Genomic DNA, 27398 nt, shown 5'->3' with positions numbered 1-27398 from the left:
GATTACCAAAACAACAGCATTAAGGGACCAGTGGATGGAGTTTATTTTTACAGAGCATCAACGGAGTTGTGCAAGTGCTTTTGTTTGTTCCCTGCATTTCGAAGATGCTTGTTCACAAGGCCCAGTTTGACGACGGATTTGCGTATCATTTATTTCTTAAGGATGATGCAATCCCAAGGAAAAAGGGTCACGATCGTGTGTTGGAACCGCAGGCGGTGAGTAAAACTGCTTCAAATATCTCTGCCTCCTTGTTAGTGCGTCACCTCCCATGCCAGAGACCCGGGTTCGAGCCCCGCACGGAGCGAGTCGTTGCTGCTGCTGCTTTCGTTCAGTTTCAGCCTCTGGATCTGATTCTGGATCATAAATAAACGGCTGAATCTGACTGTTAGCCATGGTTTGTTTTGGATGATGGGTTTTCCCTCACGGTAATGTCACAGCTTCCAAACGCTCTCAATGCAAAAGCCTATTCGCGCTTGTGATTCTTTAGCTCCGCCCACACGTCACACCTCCAGCCGGTCGTGTTTTTCCGGGAAAAATCGGTACAGACTATCTTTCTCTTATGAATATAATAAAACTAAAGACTTTTTGGAGTTATGAAGGATGCAGTACTACTCTATATGTACTCAAGATTAACAGGATATTGAGTGAAAACGAGCATTTCACCCCCCCTTTAAAAACTTCAAATACTAATTAAATACTACAAACCCATAAGACCCCATAAGACCCATAAGAGATATTTTTTGATGAAACCAAGCTTTCTGACACTTCACAGACAGCAGCGGAACTGACACATTCAAGGCCCAAAAATGTAGTAAGGACATTGTTAAAATAGTCCATGTGACATCAGTGGTTCAACCGTAATGTTATGAAGCTACGAGAACACTATTTGTTAGGGCTGTGAATCTTTAGGTAGACAGCGATTTGATTCGATTCACGATTCATAGGTTTTCAATTTGATTCAAGAACAATTGCTTGGTCAGGAGGCAAATTACACAGCACCTTTTATGGTTACAGAACCATAGCTTAGAGAAATTAAAAAAAACACTTGTGAATTGTTAGATGATAGTTTAATGATGCTACGGCATGACATGGCATACATAAACATTATGTAGGCCAAGATTTAAAAAAAAAAAAAAAAATCTAATGTTTAGGTTAACACTTTGTCACACTAGGGTTATAGCCATCATTTCAGAAGTGACAGAAATGTCAAATACAATAATTGTATGTATGTATTATTATAATTATACATAAATATATATATATATATATATATATATATTTTTTTTTTTTTAAGGAATTCTTTTCTTATCTATTACTTTTAATTTGCTATAAGAAAATACAAATTAAATGCACTGCTGGACAATAATCAATAATTTGTTATCTATAATATTTTTCCTAATGGCAATTTTATGATTGTTTTATACACAATCAAGAGCCATTGAAAAACTACAAGAAAGTAAAACGTCTTCACTTTAGCATTACTGGGCACTAGTCCTAAGGAGAGATCCTTAGGATGTGTTTTGAACTCTCTCTCACAACAGACCCGGAAGAGAAGACAATGATGAATAAAGTCATAGTTTTAGCTATTTTTGGACCAAAATGTATTTTCGATGCTTCAAAAAATTCTAACGGACCCTCTGATGTCACATGGACCACTTTGATGAGGGTTTTCTTACCTTTCTGGACATGGACAGTAAACCGTACACACAGTTTCAATGGAGGGACTGAGAGCTCTCGGACTAAATCTAAAATATCTTAAACTGTGTTCCGAAGATGATCGGAGGTCTCACTGGTTTGGAACGACATCAGGGTGAGTCATTAATGACATGATTTTTCAATGAACTAACCCTTTAATACCTTTCTGGGCATCAATTGCATTGCTGTCTATACAGGGTCAGAAATCTCCTGGATTTAATAAAAAAACCTTAATTTGTGTTCCAAAGATGAATGAAGGTCTTACAGGTTTGGAATGACATGAAGGTGAGTAATTAATGATATCATTTTTTGGGGGGAGGGGGGTGAACTATCCCTTTAAGAGGGACTTTTAGGGACTTTGGGCTATAATGGCGGAATCTGGATTATTCACAAAATAGGGGGAAAACTCACTGCTGCTTTCTCAATAGATTCGCTGCGTTTAAGCCGGGCCCTCATGTTCTCCTCATGCTCTCTCTGCTGCTGCTCCTGTCGGTTGCACAAAGAACCCAACATCAATCATTCACCCATATTCAGGTTTATGTTAAAAGAAATGGAGCACACTCATTAAAAAAACTCACCCATCTCCCTTTCTCCTCTTTTCTGGCCTCTTCCTCGAGCTGAGCCTGGGTCCTCCTGTGAAAAAACCAACGGGAAGTTATAAAGATGAAATAATGAACTCACCTTCAGACAGAAGTGGGTTTTATCAGGTGGATGTTACAAACCTTTGTTCTTCAATCATCTGTAGCTTTTCGTTCATCTTTCTGTCTCTCTCTTCAGCCTCTTTTTTTTCCTGTAAAACTCGTTCTCTCTCCAAGCGCCGCCGCTCTTCTATAGCCCTCCGCCGTTCTTCCTCTTTTCTCTCCTCCTCCTCACGCTAAAACATATCATATCACACAAACCATATGACACATCTGAATAGCACTTTTAATAATTGGAGTCTAACAAGAGGTTTAGAATAATTAACTGTTTATAAAGTACTTTGATTCTGGTCAATTGCAAATACTGAATATTTAGTCTAATATTTTTGCATAATGGCTAGTTGATTGTGCGTGACCTCTTTTTGTGGCTGGCATATTATTTTGATTTTTTTTAATGGAGCATTTTGTGGAACACACAGGCTGTTAAGTGAAAATCCAGCTGTAAACACGGTTCAGCTGTACCTCTGCTCGTGCCCAGAAGGAGTCTCTGTTAATCCGTCTCATCTCCATAGCAGCATTTGTCTTCTGGTAGTTTGTACCCTGTTGGTTTATCACAGAAATGCAACATAAGACCAAAAAGGACCCAAAACATTAGACCACTTCCCCAACGCGTATCAATAAATTATAGTGAGAAACAGGCTTCTTCTGTTTTGAAGGAATGAAGGAAAACCTTGTGCACAGCCAAAAGTTTTTTTTTTTTTTTTTTTTTTTTTTGTGGTAACTTACCACAGTCTCCTCCTTATCCATCATCCTTGAGGGTCTCCTCGGCCTCTCCATTGGTGGTCGAATCTTTGCAAAGGCAGCCATAACCAGCTCCTCCGTCAACTCATCTTGCTGTGAAGCTGGAATAAATACTTGAGCTTCCTGTAGTGACACAAACATCAAGAGATTGAAAAATACTGACAATATCGTCGAAGCGGAACACAATTTTCATTCAATGTTAGATAAGTTTGTTTCTCCACGCATCTATTGTTTTATTGCATTTAGATTAAGCATAATATTATTAAGTGCCTTGTTGTAACGGCAACTTTTTCGAAAAATTAGCAGCAAAAAACAACTGTAAATACACACATTATTTATTAAAATAATTAATTATTCATTACAAAATTTAAAAAACAGCTAGAACTACATTTCGGTGTCGGAGTTGTAATGGCAAATAAAAGAACAGGCTAGGAGTCTGACTTATTTTCTGTTGTACATCAGAGACAGGATGTAAGAATGTATAACCATGTCTGCATGCTACATTTTCCCTTATAAGGCATTTCCATCTACAGCTCTGGGGTCAATCAGCTGAAGATCCACTGAGGGTTTATATTTCAGGAGACCAGAGTTAATCACTGCTCAACAAAACACCTCGGATCACAGAGATTCTAGTGTAAGATATAGTGATCTGGTTTGTGGGAGAGAAGGGAGTAGAAGAGCAATGAAACTGAGACATCGTGCCAGAGGGCCTTGTGAGTGCAGGATTGGGCTCCAACCCAAAAACACCACAGCTTTTCAATGGATTACCATACTGCTACATTCAGCCCTCTTTCCAAATTTCTCTGAAGGAACTTGAACATGTCAGGACCAATTTGTTTACTCACTGCTTATTCTGTGACTGGAAAGACTTTATCTACAGAACACTTGGTTAAAATTGAGCTAATTTTCTTTTATCTCTTTGATCCCTTTTTCTGCTTGGGAGGAGTTAAATGACTTAATTCTCTGCTATTACTTGCTTTAGATGAGCCCCTTGACATGCAGTTAGCCCGGGGCTTCAGCGGCACTGACATTATTAACAGAAGTGAGGACAGATGCTCTCCCATACACACCTCATGCCTGCAGCTCACTCTCAAACTATACTGATGCCTCATCTCAGATCACACTGATGAAAAACAAATACACATTATCTTTCAAGATTTTGGGGTGAGAAATTCTTATTGTTTAATTAAAGATGCATTAAGTTGATCAAAAGAGTTAGTAATCGCATAATATAACAAAAGATTTCTATTTCAAATAAATGCTGTTCTTCTGAACTTTCTATTTATCAAAGAATCCTGAAAAAAAATGATCACTGTTTACTGCACAACTGTTTTCAACATGGATAATAATAAGAAATGTTTCTTGTGCAGCAAATCAGCACATTCGAATGGTTTGTACCATTGACGCTGAAGACTTGAGTAATGTTATAACAGGAATAAATTACATTTGAAAACATTTATTTTAAATGGTAACAATCTGTGACCCTGGACCACAAAACCAGGCATATTTTTGAAAAAACTGAATAAATACGCTTTCCATTGATGTATGGTTTGTTGGTATAGGACAATATTTGGCAGAGATACAACTATTTGAAAATCTGGAATCTGAGGGTGCAATAAAAACAAAATATTGAGAAAATCGAAACATCAAAAACAACCCCAAACTCATCTATTTATTTACATTTATTTTTATCAAAGCAAAAAAAAAAAAAAAAAAGTAGACATTTAACATGCACCCCTGGTTGGGAATCACTAGCCTTATTAAAATCATCTTGATTTGTTTTATTCCTAATCAAATTTTTGATTTTAGTCTTGATTTGTGTTATTCATAAACCAATGTGAAAGTTTTGTAATTAATGGTCATCATTGATGACTAATGCATAAGCGTCTACCTTGATGGCTCACTAACAAATTCTGACAAAAACATTTTTTTAGAAGCTCTTAAAGAGCTAACTAGTAATCCTGCACACGTGACAGCCCTTACTAGCACAGACTCGTCACGGAGAGACAATTAAAAGTGTGAGTGATAAATGGAGAAAGCAGGGAGGAGTAAATGGAGGGATTTAGACTGCATTGTTTCTCATCTTGTTACTGACACATCTTACAAGTCAACACATACATTACAATAAATGAGCCTGGATCTGGTTCACTTCTCCATGACTGAATGTCTTTGGAGACTAGGCCTGGACTAGCGACCAAGAAAACACAAAATGGGTGTTGTTGCTTACCTAAAGGGATAATTCACCCAAAATTAGCATTCTGTCAACATTTAATCACCCTCTCGTCATTCTAAAGTTGTACGACCTACTTTCTTTTGTGGAACATGAAAATGATATTTCGTAGAATCTTTCAGTGTTTTGTCCATACAATGAGAAAGTACATGTTTGAATGTAATGTCCTTTTTAGTAATCGTTAAAAATTTCTGCCAGCTAAAAGATACAAAAGGACATGCAAGAGCTTTGCACATCCATCACAGACTATGGCTTTGTCACACGCTATGTCTAGCTGGAGATTTTGCAGATCCCTCAATCCAAATTTAGAAAGGGTAATCATTAATATAGAGGAATGCTGAGCCAGAACGCTGTGAATGCCTCTGAAAGCTTGTCTCCGGCTGTCTGATTTTATGGCTATACCGGGGCCCTGTCCCATACACTGTGTGCTCTAGTTGGTTTGGGGGCTCAGCCTCTCCCATGCTATAAAACATAATTCCTAACCTTATGTAACCTTACAAAGTTCATCTGCTTGAACAACCATCAATCAACACAAAAATAACCCAGCAAGATTTAAATCCGAACGGAAATATAATTAAAGACATTTTGTGACCCACTCGTGCTGATATTTATCACGCACAAACACACTGTGGATGAACGACACAATACAAGGTCATAAAGGTTGTCGATCTCAAAAAAGAGAGAGAGAAAAACAGCATTTTTGGCATGCCTCTGGAGCTGACTGGGCAATGTCTTTATAAGGCATTAAAATGTCCCAGACACTGACTATGTTTGACGATCTCATACAACCATCCGGAAAATATGGCAATGTTAAAGCAACATCGCCCGACTGGTGGAGGAAATAAATCTAAAGACAGCTTCAAGAGACATGCACATTTATCACAAGATATAGAAAACTTTTCTATAATGAAGACTTTTAACATTGTCCGTTCCTTGGGAATTTCTCTCTCTCTCTCTGTCTTTAATGTTTGCTCTTCTCAGTCAGTCAGTGTGGTGCCTGTCAGTGGCACTGCTCGGCTGCTCAGGAGAACAATAGCACATGACACAAGAGGAAGAGTTTACTACAATAAGAGCTGGCACCAAGCTGCTAGCCATCACTTCACAGATACTAGCAAAGGAAGGAAACCATTTACAAGAGGGAAATCTCAGAATATAACAGAGGAGTGTATTTGTACACATATTAGGAGGCTTTCTGGTTTCAGAATTGTGCATGAGAGCCTTTTTTACATACTCCACCCATTCATTCAAATAGACACAAAACACTTTTCCTTTAACCTTTTAATGACTCCTAAAGCATTTTGAGTTAAGAAAATCCTGGTTAAAATCACTGCATCCAACTCAAACTGACTGATCATTTGGGATTTTATGTACGTAACAGAGGCCAATGCAGGATGAAATGTGGACTTAAATAATAAATATCCTAAATAATAAAAATAATCGTATGTATATGTGCACATTTTTGGGAGAGTGTAACTATACAGTACAATGGTTAAGTTTGTATGTTCAAATAAAGTACCAGTTGTAATGTAAGAAAGGTAAATGTATGTTGATGAGGAAGATTCATTCTCTTTATGTCTCCTATACAGCTTTAAGGAAGTTCCTTCACAGAGACATGAAGAGAGAGAGAGAGAGAGCATAGACGCCTTACAGAAAGGATGCAGAATATTCTGGAGCCAAACAAACACAGGAAGTATGTGTATATGAGAATTACAGAAATATCCGCGTGAGAGAGAAACACATTATTTTACTCACTCCATATCTGAACTCTTCCAAATGTAGCTGCAGCAGTATACATAAACTACATGATTAATGAAGGTTTAAACCAGAACACTATTAAAATACCTTGTCTTATGGAAAACATTAAATTTACTAACATTTACAGAGTTTGATCTATAAAAGATGTCAGAAGAATCATGCAAACAAGTAAAGTCACATGCTGATTATAGTGATGTGATTTAAAAAAAAAAGGCAGGAACTCTGTTATGTGAAAGCAGATGAGACATGAATGGCTTGTCATTGGCAACTGCCTTTTTTTCTTTTCTTTTTTCTTTTTTTACCTTGAAGAAGGTCTTGATGGCAGGGATATGGCTGGCACATTCAGTTCTGCGTTGCTCATCCACATCATTACCAACCTGTTTGATGCAGACAGAAGAGATTATGTGAGACGTGAAGAGAAAGGGCAGAACCATTATATTTGAGAAACTTAAGCTTTCAAATAATCAAAATATAATGTTATGAGACATATTATAACGACACCTTTAAACATAATCAAGACTCAGTGTACACTTTAAAAAGCTTGTGATTGGTAAGTTTTTTTTTTTACGTTTTTGAAAGAAGGCTATTTCGGCTCACCAAGGCTGCATTTATTCGATCCAAAAATATAGTAAAACACAAACAGTAATATTATTATCAATGTTGAAAACAGATGTGCTACTTAATATTTTTATGGAAACCATGATACTTTTCCAGGATTCTTTGATAAATAGAATAAGTTCAAATTAACATTAATTAATTAATTAATATATATATATATATATATATATATATATATATATATGTATTGTTATAAAAGTCTTTACTGTCACTTTTGATCGATTTGATGCATCCTTACTGAATAAAAGTATACATTCTTTCAGAAAAATACAAAATAAAATACACAGAATAAAAATAAAAATCTGCTTTAAAACCTTTAACAAAATACTAATCTGGTGCATCTAGACCTTCTACATCATCAGAGGTGTGTACTCTGTGTGTGTGTGTGTGTGTGTGTGTGTGTGTGTGTGTGTGTGTGTGTGTGTGTGTGTGTGCCAGTCTAGTTCACAAGGAAGTCTCTTGCAGTTAACAGGTCACAGAGACCACTCCCCCCTCCTCTATACAATGCCTGACTGGCTACAGATGGCACCTCTGACCCCAACCACAACATTCCCACTTATCGTCTTAGCAACCACATCCACGATGGATATTAGGAAGGTTCCCAGAATGCTTCTTTGCATCTGTATTTGAGCTCCTTCAGCTACAAGTCTGAAGGTCAAAGCCCTTTTGTGAAGTGAAGCCATTGACACGTCTCATCAACAGGAGCCTCACATCCATCGCTTAAACACAAACTGTTAATGATGTGGCAGCTCCAACCAATGAGGATCCACTTCGGCCTCACACCCCATGGCAACATCCAATGGGAGCTAGGTATAACCTACTGATATCCAATCAGAACAAGGCAAAATGACCTCATCCAGAACTATTTGTTATAAGAACTACAAACGTTTGAAGCACTTCTCTAAAGTTTAGGACACTGTCTGTTTGCAGTTCAGGAGAGAATTCAAGAAGCTACATTTTCGTGTAGTCGTTTGCATACATTTATTATGGCTGAATTAAACTGATATAAACATACAGATTCTGAATGCGAACTTACCCAGCAAACCAGGACTATCTGTGGTTGTCCTGTTTCTGTCAGTCCCACCCTGCAGATGCCATACATGGGCCTGCTGCTGTGAAATTTCCCAACCAGTTCTGTCAAACCTCCAGCTGGCAGACGAGAGAGAGAAATAAAGAGGGAAGGGAAGGACAAAATTAAAGAGGTCCAAATTGTCTTCATGAAATAATGAATGCCACATGAAAGTAAACGCCTCAGCCACCATGAAACGCTAGCATTCTTTTACCAGACTATAAGAGTACAGGACAGGTCGGATGTAATAAGCAGAGCCGGTCTTTTCTTCTGCACTCAAGTGAGATTTTTTCTGCTTCGTCTGATATTAAGAGGAACAGTGTTGGCAGTCTCAGCCTTAATTGGTAATCCTCTCTAATTTTGAAGCATTTCACTCATGAATGTTGCGTGATTGCCTTCAGACTGAGCTTTTAAAGTGCCTCAAATAGAGCACAACAATGACTGCCCACATTTTAAGTGACCTTAGTTTTTCCATTCATCTTCCCCAAAGGTATTTCAAAAACTCAGAGCTGTGTATATAATATTAATTTTAATTTAAATAATATAATATAACAAATATTATATAGGAACAATATGTCCAGGTATGTTTAATGACGAATGAACTACTGATAACAGACAAAATACTGGCTCGCCACACTTTTTTCCAATGAATTTCCACGATTTTTGTTATTCATAATTACTACCCTTTTTAGAAAAAAAATAATAATAATATGACGACAGTTGGATTTACAAAGAGCAAATTCTGAAATTCTTGTAGAGCTGAGCATTTATGTTCAATGAAAAATTCCATAACTTTTATGATTTTATGACTTTAATATTTTAATTAATTTCCTTCGCTTAAATCAATGGTAAATAATGGTAAAATAATGGTAAAATGTCCAGCTTTTCCATGGCTGTGGAAAGACTTATGATAATATAGATAATATTATACTAGATGAAACCATCTATTCTAAAACAATAATCCAGTGATTATAAGTACAAAAGCTATATGATAATATAAAATATTCAATAAATGTTAATAAAAATATATTCGAATCGACTTGATTTTGTAATTAACAATGTTTTATAGGATCGGATGGTCATTGTTTCACTCTTTTGCTATTATTCCTGTTTCCATGGCTGCCTTAGGAAATTCTGCAACTAAACCAGTTTTTATTTTAATTAAGTTGAAATCAGGCTGACTTATAGACAAAATTAATGGAATTCCAACCCCCTGCTGTTGTGCTTTATTGAGCATTGTTGATAATTTAGACACACTAAAAAAGAGGCGGAATTGTTAGTCTTACCTCCTGAATCTGTGAGTTTGAGATTGTTGGTCACTCCCTCATATGTAAATAAAGCCCTGAAGAAGACAGAGAGAGAAACACATCAGCATTTTACACTGGAAGAGAACATAGCAGTCCACATTGTAGAAACAACTGACAGAGTTGAGTTACAAGATTTGGACCTGGGCCAGACCATATCAAGCCTTGATACCATTTCAAAATGAGGCAAGTCAATATATCAATAGTGATCCTTGACCTTTCACAGTATGAAACGAATCACGGACCTCCTTGCATTCCTCAGCCAAACATAATCAACACCACATCCGCGCTTATGTCATCTTAAAATGAAGTAAGTGGGCTTGGGCGTGAAGACCATGTGTGCATTGTCCATATGTTTATCCTACGAGTTCACACCAATCCAGAATGCTCCACATATTGGGCATGTTTTGTGCATACCAACCAGGCCCTCTGGAGTAATGCATATACCAAATGTTCCCACAGAAGAGCTGGCATGAGTCATCTCCATCACTCTTCCTTTATCAGTGCTCGTGCTGTTTAGTTTTCTGATATTTCAGCAAAAGTCTCTTGGGATCTACTACAAGAGTTGATGCCCGCTGTCATTGCCTATGATTTTCACATTGTTAGCAAGGCTGTAGTTTTGAGTCAGGACTTTTTACCCAATGTTCCTGAGGCTACTAGGTCTAATAACAAGTGTATTCATAGTGTATGAAAACGCAAAACCGCACTTGAACCCAGGTCACAGCTGTCTGTGGTTATATATCATGCACTGGGACTATTACTTGAAATTGAGGCTGAGAGAAAATAATGGATTTTGTATCAGGGCCACACCAAAACCAACAGTGAAATGCAGGTGGGGCACTCAGTTTGTGAGATTAATAAGACTTAGGGTTCAGTGCAATTGAAGTTTAACGCTACATTTGTTGGGCCATGCTTAAAGCTTTTGGAAGGTTTCCCTTCTGTGACAGTCATTTGGTGCAACCATCAAAGTAAGTTTAAAATGGCAGCTGACCACAGGTTGTTCAAATACAAATCAAAATACAAGAAATACATTTCGGCATATCCTTTGACTAAAATAACAATTCTGCAACTGTATTCATGAAAATCTTCTGAAGAGAACAATTTAGAAATAGTCATATTTTAAGATACATTTTACTGTTCAATGTAAATGTTCTTAAATGCAATTATGAAACTCTCAAATATTTTTCTCAATAACATCTTTTTTTTTTCTTATAAAGAGGTTGACTGACTTCAGTGCTCTAGAATTGACCAACTGAATTAAAAACACTTCAATTAACATAATAATCATTCGTGCCATTTTCGGTTCGACATTTTCGGAGCTCAGCATGCAGTGTTGCATTTTTTTTTATTTGCTGTGTATTTTGGATATTTCTTTTAAAGAGGCTGTCTCTAGATTAAATGGTCTGTTGCATTCATTTTGGTCACTATAGTTACAAAATTTCAAATTCAGCAAAAAGTCACATCACACATAATAATGTCGGTCATTGTTTAACCTGTGGTCATGCATAATAGTGTAATATCACAATGTTATGTTGTAATTACAACCATTAACTAGAAACAACCCAACAAGTTTACAACCCAAAAAATTACTTTGCGGTTTTTCCGACAAGTTGGAGGCTATATAAATTTTTGTTGCTATTTACGATGATTTTTAAGAAGATTAAGAAATTTTAGAAAAAAAGATAAGAATTGTTTTAAGTAATTTTGAGAAAACAAGAGATTCTTAAGTTTTTCTTTTAAGCAAGAAATTTAAAAGAAAATAACAGTTAAGAAGGATTTGATCATTAATATTTCATGAATATGTCCCCTGGACTTTATTTTATGATCAGTTTTTCACTAAAGAGGAAAAATCTAAAAGACTCAGATAAGCCATTTTCTGTCAATGTGAGACTCCAGTCCCAAGAATATACAGTTTCAATATTACGAAACTAAAACGCCCCAGTTTACTGTTATGTTCATGTTTCTTTGGACGTCAGGTGCAATTAATGGGCTTGAGTCTGTAAATCTATCAGCTGGCTTACTGTTAAACTTGCTGTGGCAGGTATACCACAGCTGAGTGACATTATTAACAGGGTATAATCTCTGGGAAAAGGCTTGGTCTATTCTAACAGTTAGTCAATGTAAAATGTCACGTAAATCCTTTAATACTATATAATAACAGCTCACATGGATCAAACTTGTCCAGTAAGAGCTGGGCACTTTTAATCATTTCTCCTGCATCTCTCACTTCCATTATACATTTATTAGATCAGGCCCTGAAGTACATTTCTAAAAACTCCTCCCTCATATGGGGGATTATTTATTCAACTTGTGAAGGGGTATAAATAATAGTATGTTTTATAATACAAATAGCATAATACTTATAATTTAAACATGAATTGCTTATATATCATTTGTTTTTTTATACTAATTTCAAATGTAAATAAAAAAATATTTTAAATATTATTAAACTTCAAAGTAAAGATTGGAAAGTACAGTTATGTGTACAAGTACATAATTATTGAGGTCAATAATAAAATACATTTTTCAGTTATCTAGTATCAACTCTTTGTATTTTTTTCACTGCATGGGCACTAGTAATAGATTCAATAAAAGTGACATTTTACGAGATGTGTGTTTGTGTTTTAAAAAACAAAAACAACTTTTCTCAAAACACGGGAATTGAGGAGAATCGTCAACAGATGTTCAGCAATCAGGTAAAAGTGTGCTTCAGTGCTCAACTATGCTCAACAACAATCCTGTTCTCAAATTCAGCTTAAATGAATTTGATCGTGCTATTTATAGTTCATGTATCAACACCTCTTACAGAGAATTCCCTCACTCCGTCCCCTGGAATTTAGACTGAATGAAGATAATCTACACCAGCCTGTCGTCATCATGTCCCTATTGTCTCCAAAGCTTCTGATCTCTGGAAGCCTTCCAGATAGTGACATCTGGGCTTTTGACTCAGAGCTCAGACCCAAGCAACAATAACAGCCTGTTTCCCCTCATCAGAGTCTGTGTTCAGCCTAACCAACCTAGCAATCAGTCTGCAATTAGCAAGTTGTGACACCATTGTTCCGGATCCTTCCACCAGCATGGGAATAAAACAGACCGGAGAGTGAGAGTAATGAGGGATCAGAGACGTGCTTATACCAGCTGTCTGTTACCCAAGTACATTATAAAGAGGAGCTTGTTAACACAGTTGGTAATAAAAGGTTTCTTTCCTAAATCTTCTGCTATGTCCTGGAGTTGACTGACATTTTCGTCTTGAGTGTTGTGCAATGAATCCAACTAGAATCAATTCCAATTAAGCAAGAAAAAAAGAGTACACTCAAAATGACAGCTGGTACTTAGATCAAACAATACTCCAAAAATATGCACGAGTGCATTACGACAAACAAACATACATTTTATTTAGCAGCAGACGTCTAGCACACACACAAGCCCTTTGTGTATCAGGTCACTTTCAAAGCATGTTGTCCTGTGGCTAATTGGTTCATCTAAGGGTCAAATCACATCATGCTGTAGTCAGCGTACTTCAACATGCAGCCCCAATGAAATGTCATGGTATATAAGTGCAGTATGCAGTAAGGACCACACACATTCCCATTGACATAGTAAATGAGCACAAACAGTCAGCACTTTACTCAATGCCTTTCAGGCATGCATTGCATCTCCATGGCATCTATGACGTACCCTGGTAAGCTAGAGTACACATGCAGCAACAGTTGTTTTGCATGAACTGAAAGGGTGACTTTTGTTCTCTGCATTTACTCTCAGTCTTTCACTTTTCACATGAATTGGTCTCAAAAATCCCGTGTACTTGCATGAAAGAGCAATCATTCGTTGACAATGGGGGGATTCTCTATTTCTTTTGTACATAGTTTAACAGTGCAAAAGCCTGTCTTACTGACAACAGAAACTGCAAACATCTTTTCTACCCTACTGTGATGTTAAACAACTTTTGAAATGAACTGAGATCTCATTTGAGTAAAAGGTTGCAAGGTCAAATGAATTACAAAAATGTTCTAATTTAGAAGAAACACTGCAATATTCTAGGAGAAATAAAAAACAAAAACGGTCCATTTAGAGTTCTTTGCTGACTTTAACTGGGTCATGGGTCCAGTTCTCAGGAAATGTAAATCACATTGAATAAAGTGTCTGCCAAATGCATTAAATGTGGTTGTAAGACCCTGAAAAATTAATTTCACACCTGGTAACAGATGCACATTTGAATGCACATCAAATGAGAAGGTTACACAACAAAGTGTGGTTTTCTATCATATGAATGCCCAACCACAACGCCATAAACCCATGAATCCTGCAGGACTAGACTGAGGTAGTCTGGACTTTATTTAAAAGAGCCTGTCAGTAAAACACTAAAAACGAAGCTGAAAAAATCCAGGGGGACCAACATGAAACTGAGAACAAAACTGACTACAAGAATAATGTGTAAATAACAGTGTGGCCTTACTGTATATGTAAAACAACCTCAACTAATGCTTAAAAACACTTCACAATGGCCCTCAGTGCATTTCTTGAAATCAAATCTAATGTTGCACTAGACATTTCCTGCCGTCTGTAGTTAGTGGAGAGAGGTGTTGTCTGGAAGTCGTCTGGACCGTCCTCACCTCACACATACACACTTCCTGTGTCAAGAGTCTGATGAGAAAAACACAAGCAGCCCAGTTCTGCACTGCAGCCAGCTATGAGCTCAAGAACAGAGAATGAGGAATGGCGAGAGAAAGAGAGAAATACAGGCCATAAACAAATGAGGGGGACGAGGTTTGGACAGACAGCACAAAGGAGAAAGGAAAGAGAGGAAACATGGGAAGGATGTTTTAAGATGCAGTGATGCATGTGGTTGTTTGTGTCACAGTTTAAATAATTAGAAAAATACATTGCAATCTGTAGGGGAAATGACAAAAAATTGGATAGTTTAATAAATGTAAATGTACACTGCAGTTCAAAATGTTGGAGTCAGTAAGATTTAAAAAATAAAAAGATATTCAAACAGCAAGGATGCATTCACTTTTTATTATTATTGTATGTTTGATCAAACAAATACAGCCTTGGTGAGAAGGTTTCTGTGATAGGTGTTATTGCTCTTTATTGATCACTCAGTCTCTCACAAGACTACATGCACAGACATGACCACTGGCATTCATAGAGTACCTGCAAAGACAGGAATGATTTGAGCAAGTGATTTGCAACACTTCACTTGTCCATGAACAACCATGTGAAATTAAATCATTCCACGTTAACAGGACTACAGTTTTTTTCCAGCGTTGACTCCAAGAGCACAGAAATATGACCTCAATACTACTCATTTCCACTTTAAATTAGGCCAAAAATGGCATTTTGCATCCTTTTTACCTAGTATCCAAGTGTTGAGCAAAATTTTGTCTCAAACATCCTGACCACATCTGTTCCCCGAAACCGATGTTGATAAATTTAAAATAAGCTCCCATGCCAAATCCACTTGGATGTCCACCTTGCCTAAGATGGCCACATTCCATCTGTAGTGCGTAAAGCTGGAAAACAGCTGTGGAGAAGAACATTCAGCAAAATCAATGGCTCAAGAGAGAAGAGGGGCCAGGGGAGTTTTACCTACCTGGTTGTGAAACCAACCGATGGTTTTCTCCTAAAAATGGTCGGAAAAGTCTCAAGCGTCATCTGTGGCATATTTTACGGTTCCAGAAAACCCTTTAGACCCCTTCGTCTGAACTCACTAAATGACTTATAGTTCCTTACCAGTGCAGCTTTAGTGTCTACAAATCTGACTTTTTGGCTGTACTATTTCCCTCACTTATATTCCTGGGCCTGTTCAAAACAATCATAAATTCAAAGCAGACACATGAAGCCAATGGGTCCAAATGTCACTACACTAAAGCCACTGGAAGAAATGGTAGCCGGCATTATTTACATAAAGTATGATATACATACATAATATATATATATATATATATATATATATATATATATATATATATATATATATATATATATATATATATATATATATATATATATATATATATATATTTGCAAATAATGAACTGATAGGGTCGAGTTCTGAAATCTTTAGAAGCAAACAAAACAGCCTCACTCATAACAGCAATATGGAGTAATAGGTTTGCCCAAGCTTGCAGTAAGTTGGCCTGAGGCATTCAGTGTGCAACAACAATATGTGCATTTGCTTGTGTGCTGAACCACAGATTACAGTTTAATATATCCGAAGTTGATGAAAATGGATATTTTGTACCAAATATGGCATGCAAAATGTCAACACAATGTAGAAGAAAAGCCCTGCTTCTGAGAAAATGGTTCAGGATCGTTACTGCCTTTGAAGGATCAGACAGAGAGACCTGGCAGACCTATGCCAGTCTGGACAGTGGGCTCTCTACAACCCTTGCAGAAAGTACAAAACATCTTAAGCACATTGCCATCTGGCACAGTAACCTTGTCATACTGAAGCCAGTGTGCCAAGCGCTATTCATTTGGGTGTATGCTGGCCTGGAACAGGCACAGGCAAATAGCTCAACAGACTAAAATGAGTTCAACAGCCAAGAGGACTGAAATGTAGACTTTAACTCAGAGACACGAGTCTAATGAAGATGTATAATAACAATACTACCTTTAAATGAGCTTTACTGCTTGTATCTAGTAATAAGGCATCTGCGCGAGTGTACCTGTGCTGTTTCTCTTATACGGGGGATCAGACCCCTGGGTTTTACAATTTTGTTCTAATGGCAACTATTTGAAGAGTAGAAGAGGAAAGAGTGCATCCGGATTTCCTGAGAGAGAGAGACTCTGGCAGAATACAAAAGGATGGAGTGGAAGAGCTGACAATAAATAGCAAAGGAGAGGGGAGGGAGGTTGGGAAAATGAAAAGGAGTATGGGGGACTGGATTTAAGAGGATGGGGGGGATGGGAAAAGAAAACAGACTGGGGAGGTTTTCATGCAAATGTGATATATGGTTGCGAAATGAAATGGCACGCAAGTATAAGAGTGACTAAGTGGGAAAGAGATGGAGAGAAGGAGAAAGACTTGGATGTGTCATAGTGCAGAATCAGATGCCAGTTATATGTCACAATGGAAGGTAAATGGGCAAGAAAGAAACACTGGGATCAGAACTGGGAGTTTCTTTTCTGCCAAACGGCTCAAGGAATGACAGGTTTTAAGAGGGAGAGAAAGAGCTAAAATATTTATTATATTTATAAAATGATTTATTTATTTATTTAGAATGAATTTGTTTAATTCAATATATTGTCAAAGCCCAAAACTTAGACACTGGTAAAAATCTGTGTTTATGAGGTTTATTTAAACAATTAGTGACTTTCACCAGAAACAGAACCCTGTTTAAGGCATTTACATGGCTTTACATGTTAGCGATAGATTGTAAATGCATTATATGTATTTTCAACAACTTGTGAAGTGGAAAGTAACAATCCACCATCTTAACACACTAATCAGCCTTTTAGGCATTGAAATCTAACAGTTTTGTTATTAAGCACAAAGACAAAACTGTGACTAACAAACACAACTGCTCAGTAACAATTTCACACTTGTGAGTCAACAGGTGTGTCCAGGTTTGTGCTTCAAACTAGCATGATAAAGCATGAACAAACACAGAAACAGGAACAATACGTCTAGTGTTTCAGCACTGATTAATACTTCATTTACTCAAGTAACTATATTGTGTAACATGAGCCCAACTATATATGATCCCAGTCTACAAGCTGAACTGTACTGTAGTAGCCTTTCATAGGTAACCTTATATGTTGGCTGTGATATAAATAGCTATCCACCTGAAGACAAGCTGAGTAACCCTGACTCGTACATCCAGCCTGTTTAAGTGAGATAGGAACGTTTGCCTGCTATTTTTCTCTTAAATAGGTTCTTTTATTTCTACACAACCTTCAACTCTGCAGGAAGTCCATTTCAGATGATGGATCTTTTCAACAAGGCATCATGGCCAAAAAGGTTACTACGACTCTTATCAGAATCACAGGAACTGACTGCCTATTTTCCATCAACAATGCTGCTATTACCCTTTAAAGGAAATCTACTGCTGACCTCCATAGTCTAAAACTCTGTAACCTTTCCAAGCTGTTGTTATTTATTGTGGGACAGTCGTGAGCATGAAATAATTTTATGGCCATAGCTGTATATACTGTATGTAATGACTGCTGAGGCTGAGCTGGAAAAAATGACAATAATTACAATGTTTCAGACAGTTACACTGGAACCATTTCTATCCTCCCATTCTGTCCCTCGATCTCATTAAAATTAGAGCAAACATCTTGGACATCATTGCAAACATTAAACATATGCATTTTGCAGAAGCTTTGATTGCATTCACATTATAAAGTTTATCAGTTCATGCATTCCCTGGCATTCAGACCCATGACCTTGTGTTTGTTGTACACTGTTTCTAATCTAATGAAGTTTAAATAGTATTTAAATCTCTAAGTCCAAATCTTCCCTATGTATCTGAAGAGGGTGGACTTGCAAACATATTTTCTGCAAAGTGTCTGCAATGTTTTGAAATCCAAAGTAAACTCCGAATTTATCACAACTATGTAACACTTTCCTGATAATTCTGTGACCTTTGGTTGAGAAGTCACGAACTGGACAGGGTGAGTCTAGCCACTGGCCTCTACAACAAAACACTCCTCTGGGACAACTCTGGCATTTCCTGTGCCGTCTGTCCCACACAAGACCTTCACTCATTTACACAAAGTCTGGTATCCCTCATGCAATCAACAAAGAATACACATTCTTCTACTACTATCTCTATCAACCACATATTTGGACTACATTCTTGCCTAAATTACTCTTAAAACGACATTCTATGACCCAGAAACAGTAGTATTTGTAAAATTATTGTGGGTTTGCTGCTCCACTGTGATGAAGTATTTGAAAGAAGTCTCTTATGCTTATTAATCAAAATTTCAAAGAATTAGTCATAGTAGCAGCAGTAGTAGTAGTAGTAGTAGTTTTAAAATAACTGTTTCCTATCTTGTGATGGCAAAGGTACATTTTTGGCAGCCATTGCTCCAGTCCTCACAGTCACATGATCCATGACACTGAAACGTTTGGGTGCTAATGTTTATATTTTATTATTATATATCAGCATGACACATAAGAAAAAAACACTACACACTAGAAGAGTAAGTAAAACATTAAATGTAAGAAACATGACATGGCACTTGCAAATAAGGTTGCAACCTCTTTTTGAGGATCTTCCTCTCTTCTTGAACTGGGGGGACATTGATCCTGGTGGGTCACTGTCCTGCAGAGTTCAGCTCCAACCCTAAACAAACACACCTGAACAAGCTAATCAAGGTCTTCAGGATAGAGGTAGTTTTTTTTTTTTTTTTCAGGGTTGGAGCTAAATTCTGCAGGACAGTGACCCTACAGGATCAACGTTCCCTACCCCTATTCTAGAAGAACGATGTCTCTTTCTATAGAAGTTTATCAGTAAAAATGATCAAGCTCCATTGTTTTGTTAACCTACTGCTGTACACTTCTCTGAATTGTCTCACACCTTTCCCATCATTACTCTTCCAGTTTCCCTGATTCATTAGTTACTCATGTCATGAAAAAGCTACACCCAAATAATAATAAAAAAGACACAAATACTGCATTGCATCTTGAAATTAATGTTAAAAAAACTTTGAGGGGTGACATTTTAACTGCATGAGATTTTCAGGGTAAGTCTCCTTACAAAAATTCACAGTTTAACTGGAACCAATACAATAAACAAGACCTGGGTTGATTTACTTACTGTGTGACGCAGCGTATCCATTTGAACCAATTTAAAAATAATTTCTGCATTTGATGTTAGAATAGCGTTTTACACAATCTCATGGTTTGAGCTAAAAGACACCTGCCAACTGCATAAGATAGAATCAAAACACCAGCTTTACTGGAATTCTACCTACTGTAACGTCTCATTTCTGCTATGGAGAGTATGGAGAGGTGCCAATTCTAGGATACACAGTCACCTGTGTTTTAGCTCAAAAACCACCACAGACAACGTTGTACTGCTTGTAGATTAAACCCTGTCTTTTGTAATTCGTCTTTAGTATAATCTCAAATAATACACAAAGACTGGCAAAAGGTTATGCAAGGTGACGGATGAGATAACATCATCTCACGCCGGATCTATGGCTGTGTTAGAGTCTTTCTCAATGCTTTGTGGGAGTCTTTAGGTATGCAGGCTGATTGTTGATTTATTATGCCCTGTGCAAATTTCCAGTCGGAGGTGATTAAAGGCCTCGGGCAGAGCCAATCTTGTGTTGTGTAAACCAAAAAAAACCACAGATGTTCCTATTTTCACCTCAAAATACCCCACCAGCAAAAGGGGAATGTTTATCCTCTATCAACGTCTTAATATCATCACCAAAAAAAGATGAATAAAAATTATTTATTAGACTCAAATAAAACCACATTAAAAAGGCACAAATGTGTCCCAATTTCTGTTGGTTATTTGTTACAATAGGACTTGTTGTTAAGATTTTGTTTTAAGGTAGTCAAACAGCATGAGGTCCACTTACAATAGCTTGAGTATAGATATCACAGGATCAGTTGTTAAATGCACACATGCTAGTTTGAGCTGCAAACAACATGACCTCCTTTGGTATTAGGCTACTGCGAGTTGCTAGGGGGTGTGATAAAGACCTCCTTGTAAACACACACCTCAATCGGCACCATATCATTCACCACCTTCCATCAGTGCTCAAATCCTTGGCTTGAAGCACCATTCTATTCAGCAAAGAATCCTGAAACAACCCTATGGTTTTAATAAAAACATTAAGCAGTACAACGGTTTTCAAAATTCATAATAATAATAAAAAAAATGTAATGCATTAGAAAACAGTCATTTTTAATTGTAATAATATTTCACAATATCATTGTTTTAGGCCTACAGTAGTTTTTTTTTTTAAATAAATGCAGCCTTAGTGAGCAAAGAGTTCATTTAAAAAAACGTTTTCATGTATACTGTCCGTTTTCAAAATAGCTTTTTTATTTACTTTCTTTTATTGTAATATGATAGGGACGAAATGCGAGAAGATTGTTAAATGTTTGAAATGATATAATGCCCTCAGACAAGCTCAGAACCTCGTTTCTACAGCCAAAGCAAATGCATTTAGCATAATGTAAAAAAAAGAAATGGAAACATTTTTCAACTACCCAAAACTAGATGAAAGCACAGTGAAAAGAGGCATATGTGGCATGTTCATTTGCCAAGCACAAAACTTAAAAAGTTGAGGATTGGAAAGGCTTGATTCTATTATTGATCTTCAAGGTTCAAGAAAGAACCCCAAAAAAAGAAAAATTCAACTGGAAGTCATTTCAGCGTCTACGAAAAGAAACAGATATCTGGAGACTTCTGAGAGTACGCAGATATCCAACTGCAACAAATGATAATTTTACTGGACAAGTTAATCCCTCACAGCTCCGCCAACGACCACAAGCCATCTGTGTGGGACTACAACCCAACATACAACAAACAGCATTGTTCCAGAGCTCCATGAACATTTTCCCATTGAGTTTAACAGTAGAGAAGCCAGAGAGAAACCACCTACACAAGGGCCAGGCATTTCCCAAGAAACCAGACAGCTTCTCTCCATGTGAGTTAATGATCCTTGAGGTGACTGAAAAGAGTATGAATACTTCTCAATCTGAAATCCATATATATGTGTCAGCTTCAGAGATTGTAGGAGAATGACCATCAGGATTCACAGTTTGAGCTGGCTTGGGTAAGGCAGATAACAGAGACATATGGAGTGTCTGAACATTGCTGTCTGGATTGCCTTGGGAGTCAGAAACACAAAGTAATATGGCATATGCTTCAGTCCTGATCCATAATTGTTAACAAAGATCCAGATACTGACAAAGATGCGCATTCTGTATCTTTGCATTACAGGAGTGCAATTCATTGGAACATTCAATTTGGTATTTTAAGAAACACATACAAAACAGGTATTGCCATTAACACTGATAACTGACATGAGGAACAGCAACTCATCCACCATCCTTCAACTTATGAGTCTGTATCATCAGCATATCTGGGAAACCCCATGGGAAAAAAGCCCCATTTAAAGCAAATCAATGCAGCACTTACCTGGGACAAAGTCAACACTAAAATACCTCTTCACTTACTGCTTAATAACTTAATTACTAATCTACCACTATAAAACATTCCTGTGGTAACCAAACCACCATAAAACTAAATAGCCCCACCAAGGTGATGCTATAAAAGTACTTAGATAAACCATCCACATTGATTTTCATTTAAGATGAATTTTTCAACAGTCTGAAATACCTCTGCTTGGCTTATATTGTTATTTTTAAATTACAAACTATTTGGACGACCTTGTGATGAAATGGACTTTGCTGAAACAGGAACAGACAAACTCTGGTACATTAAATCTTTGTTGCCTGTTGATTAAACTATACAAGTATAATATCTATTTCAATTGTCAGATTGGCCTAGTTGCATGAAACATAATATGTTGTGACATTAAACCAAATGGTGATCAAGTCACATCAAAGTATACAGATGGTATTAGATAAATACGGATAAAACTACACAGAGACTACTCAAGCTGTCAAACATAATTATTACTTTATTTATTCATTTTTTTGATCAATTAATTTTATATAAGGCGTTTCTGCAGAGAAACATCTACTTACTATCTTTCAACCACTTTAATGGCAGTGTTCAGTCTCAAAATTCAATCTCTTTCTTTCACAGTACTATAAACTTTTCAAATGCACAGAGAACAGGACAGTACTGAGTACTTTTTCTTTCTTTTTTTTTCTTTTTTTACAAATAATTGTTTATTTACAACCATTTTTATGGTCTATGTTGAAAACCCATTTGATGGGACATTCAAAAATGTGTTTAATGGGATTTTAATTATGAAAACTTGTTTTAATGACATAAGAAAAATACATTTATTTCCTACTTTTCTTATTTTTGTGTATGTGAATTATTTTTATAATACTTCATTATAACTACCAGAGGTCAATTAAGGTTACCATTCTACATTATTAGTATGAATATTCTTGTTGTGGGGATAACTCACCATGCTCAGCGGATGTTTTATTACTGGTAACATGAGAACATTGCACCTTGAGGCTTTTAAATCATGCATAAACTTGTGCTCCAACAGCATGGAGATGTAAAGACCTGAGCCACATTGAACCTGAGCTCTGTTCCTTCATATCATGCAGGTAAGTTCCTCAAAACACATCACTTTACTATGGAAAGACATGTGTGTGCATTGCACCATACAGTAAGTTAACAGATGCATCTTTACTCAGTGAAAAAGTTAAAGGACAGAGACTGAATCCCTCTTTCTCTAAAGGGGGCTGAAGCCACCTTCAAGATTGAAATGTCACAAATGTAGCTTCTCATCATAACCTCCTCCAAAGCTCACTGGAATGAATTCTGCCACGCCTTCAGTTTTCTATCAGTTCCAGTCCAGTCACATCCCTCAGGAGTTGTCTTTGCCTGCCTAAGACTTAGGATGACAAATTCAAACTGAGCGCAATAAATCCCTGCCAGAATAAGAACAATATGTTATGGCTTACAACCAAAACAACAAGTTATGAAATGTATACTTCTTACTAAACCAGATAATCACACTGTCTTGTATCTCATAACCTTTCATGAACAGCAGGGCACTTCTACAAATGAAGACAACAACAATAAACACGTTTCAAAGTATCAAACAGCAATTTTAACTGCATTCGTTTGAAAACAATGACCAAAAATGACTTGTGTGATTTTGACACTGCAGCTGCTTAACACTACGAGGAAATAACGGACCAGTTGCTAACATTTCCTTCTTAAGAACTACTGAGTGGCATGTGAAAAGCCTGCCATGTTTAACTCTAGAAGATTGATAAGTCAAGCGTGAAGAATCTGTCATGGTTTGACAAAAGGTTACTACCTTCATACCAGAGAACTGTCATTTTCCAACTCTATGACTTTCCTTCTACTGTGAAACAAAACAATTATTCAGAAGAAACTCAGTGGTGTTCACTGGACAACAATGATATACAGATATACAGTACTGTTCAAATGTTTGGGATCGGTGAGAATTTTTGATCAGTTACTAATTTCATTAGAAATACAATGTAAACAAAAAAAATTGAATTATAAACATTCATTTGTGACCATGGACCACAAAACCAGTTCTAAAGTTTTTTTTTTTATTATTATTAAGATGTATATGCCATCTAAAATCTGAATAAATAAGAAGAAAATCTGGAATCTGAGTGTGCAAAAAAATCGAAATACTCAGAAAATTTTTTTTTTATTATTATTATTATTATTATTATTATTATTATTTGTTTCTTGGTCATTCACTCCAATATGCACAAAAACAGAATGTAGTCAAGTAGAAGTACTCAAGCATATACTGTGGATACCTCGTAAGTAATATATGATTATGAGCTAATATATATATATATATATATATATATATATATATATATATATATATATATATATATATATATATATATATATATATATATATATATATATATATATATATATATATATATATATATATATATATATATATATATATATATATATATATATATATATATATATATATATATATATATATATATATATATTATATATTTCAATAAACCCAGTTTGTTAAAAAAAACAAACAAAAAAAACTTTCATGTAAAAACTGCTGAAGCAGAAGCTGGTTCTCATTCTAGTGTGCTCAAAGTGCGTCTGAGCAGCTCAATAAGTCGTCGATGGCAATTGTTCAGAGCACAAAAGTACAGAGATAACAGATAACTGTTGTGTGGAGAAGTACGAGTTTCCCCTTTTGCTCAAAACTCACAGGTCTTTTGTCACTTCTTACATTCAGCATCTGCTTATGGGCCATTTAAAGAGACTTGACATGTCAAAATGACAGTGTGAAATATAAAGTCGACAAACCCTCGCCATCACTGTTCCAGACAGAACCATGCAGTACATGAATGGGCCTGATAGGCTTGTAAAGCCTAAAGCGTCAGCGACTGTTTCTGAGTACGTTTCCATGGTGATTAGGAAAAACAAAACGGGTGCTGCCTGGATCATTTAGGAAGCCACTGACGGGCATTTGCAGGAATTAGCCTGAGCCTGCTGAAATACAGGAGAGACAATGACACTGCTAATGTGAGGTGCCAAGATCTGACACAGAGGAAAGACACTGCAGGACTTCTGAACTGTCAGATCAGGGCTGGTTAAAGTTTGTACAAATGTATATCCAAGCTGATACATGCAGATTATAATGAAACACCTATAATTACCGTCACCTTTGCAATGTGTTTAATGAGTACTTTAAAGCTAGCAAAAGATTACATCATATTGTCGAGAAAGCAGCGAGTGGGAGCAGGCTATTCTAACTTCTTCTCTAAATGAATAAGAGCAAATCTACAGTATTCCGTTTAATAACAAAAAAGGTGTCTCTAATCATGTGGGTGTCCACTTTAGTGAAAACCACACTGTAAACTACTACTCTCTGCATAAGCATGAACTTATAACTCCATGACATCATGGTAGAAAGTCACAAAAGAAAGAAAAGAAAGAGTCTGGTTGGTCTCCTTATCATTCAACCCAAAATGCACACACACAGAATGAGGACCCAGGAATTTTGAAAAACTTTGAAGCATTTTATAGGCCAATACATTTTTTAAACTGAGCCAGCTGATTTTACTATTTATTTTTATTGTGGGTCCAAAAATGAACTTCTGGGAACATTACTGTTTTCATTAGAATTATTATTATTAGCCTTTTTTTTTTACCTTACAACTTAATAGAAAAACCCACAAATCGTAGGATCATATTATATAGACTGTCTGCAACATAATCTACTCATCTAATTATGGTAAATTTAGGAATCTAGAGCATGGTCTGATTTACGAAAAAATTTTTACAAAAAAGAAATTTGGTTGGGCTCAGCCAGTTGGTGGCGCTATAAAAAAATCTGAGAACGCATAAAGTTCCATCCCGTTTGAACAAAAAATAACAGAGTGAAACATGTAAATGCATGCAGCTTCATTACATAACTGATGTAATTATTGTGGATACGTTTGTATGAACATTTATAAGTAAAAATCAAGTTTATAAAGGCTACAGGTTACAGGGATATATTTCCACCCTAATTCGTGCTTGTACCTATACAGAAGCCTATCGCAATTAAGCTTGAAAGGAGAAGTATCACATCAAGCACTTCCATGGGAACATAACTTTCCGTTTAAATTCGTATTAATAAAAAAAACACCTTCAGTGACCTAAATCTTCAGCAATGGGGGATAAGCTTGAGGGAAGTGGCCTTTGCTTCCCACAAGAAGTACTGTAAACAAGTACTTCCACAGTTATATGAGAGTTTGCGGGGTTTTTTTTCAGCGTTAAACATGTTTCAACTTTCGTAGCACGGTGCAAAACTTAAGTGCATTCAAACGTTTATTATCCAAAACGTAGGCTAAATAATAACGAAATTTGACGACATTAAAAAAACAACTGCGGAATATAATTTACAAAGCATCAACGCACGCCTTCGGTAGTGTCTCAAACCAAATCAGCTCCCTACCTAGACAACATTTCGATTCGTTGCCTACGTGATCATTAAAAATGTTTCTCGCGCCTGTGACGCACAAAAATGCAGTCTAGACAGGCAGCTCGCTAAGACTGAGACGTCTAATACTGTACCAGTTGGTGGATGCTTTCGGGTTGAGGACGTCCTCTTTAGCGGTCAGCAGAGACAGGCTGTACGTGTCCAAGTTAATCGCTCTCATCCTGATGCTGCTGGAGTGTTTCTATGTACTCCACAAACCAGTGCACTTCAACACACGTTTTGTGTCACTAGCAAACAAGCAGTTCCCTTATCCAAAGTTGCATTCAGTGTGTTCTGCAGGCGATTTGTAACGTCTGAAGGTGAAGGGCTGTTGGAGTTGGAGGTGGAGGCGAACACTGCTGATGTGCTGCATCAGTCCTGCTGGAAAACTTCATGAAGAGGAATCTCTCTCTCTCTCCGAAAGCTCCACCTCCTGCTCCGAAGGGAAAAACACCACTGCTGTTGCACAATTTCAGTTTATCTCGGTTGCTGCTAACATGAATTATTACAGCCCGTGGTATGTACGGTCACATTAAAACAATTTGGAGGTAACATAATTGAATCCAGTTTTTATATTCTAGACTTTTTAAACACAAGGACGCATTTGAAATGTGTTTATGGGCATTCTTGTTGAATTAGGTCATGAGATGTTCCCA

General features: G+C 36.7%; 1 protein-coding gene across 6 annotated transcripts in view; it reads right to left on the bottom strand.

Moving 5' to 3' along the window:
• Positions 1-27142, bottom strand: part of LOC113049189 (drebrin-like protein B) — a 35407-nt gene extending 8265 nt beyond the window's left edge. For all 6 annotated transcript variants that reach the window (XM_026211318.1, XM_026211322.1, XM_026211320.1 and 3 more), the window contains exons 1-9: positions 26838-27142; positions 10093-10148; positions 8774-8886; positions 7422-7496; positions 3120-3257; positions 2856-2933; positions 2418-2569; positions 2274-2328; positions 2107-2181 (exon numbers count right to left, since the gene is read on the bottom strand). In XM_026211318.1, the coding sequence (XP_026067103.1) occupies positions 2107-2181; positions 2274-2328; positions 2418-2569; positions 2856-2933; positions 3120-3257; positions 7422-7496; positions 8774-8886; positions 10093-10148; positions 26838-26923 (828 nt within the window). In that variant the 5' untranslated portion in view covers positions 26924-27142. The remainder of the gene's footprint in view (positions 1-2106; positions 2182-2273; positions 2329-2417; positions 2570-2855; positions 2934-3119; positions 3258-7421; positions 7497-8773; positions 8887-10092; positions 10149-26837) is intronic.
• Between the last annotated feature and the right edge of the window lie 256 nt (positions 27143-27398).

This window comes from Carassius auratus, chromosome 30, assembly GCF_003368295.1.
Source record: "Carassius auratus strain Wakin chromosome 30, ASM336829v1, whole genome shotgun sequence".
Taxonomy (NCBI): domain Eukaryota; kingdom Metazoa; phylum Chordata; class Actinopteri; order Cypriniformes; family Cyprinidae; genus Carassius; species Carassius auratus.
This window is presented reverse-complemented; position numbering and strand designations above follow the sequence as displayed.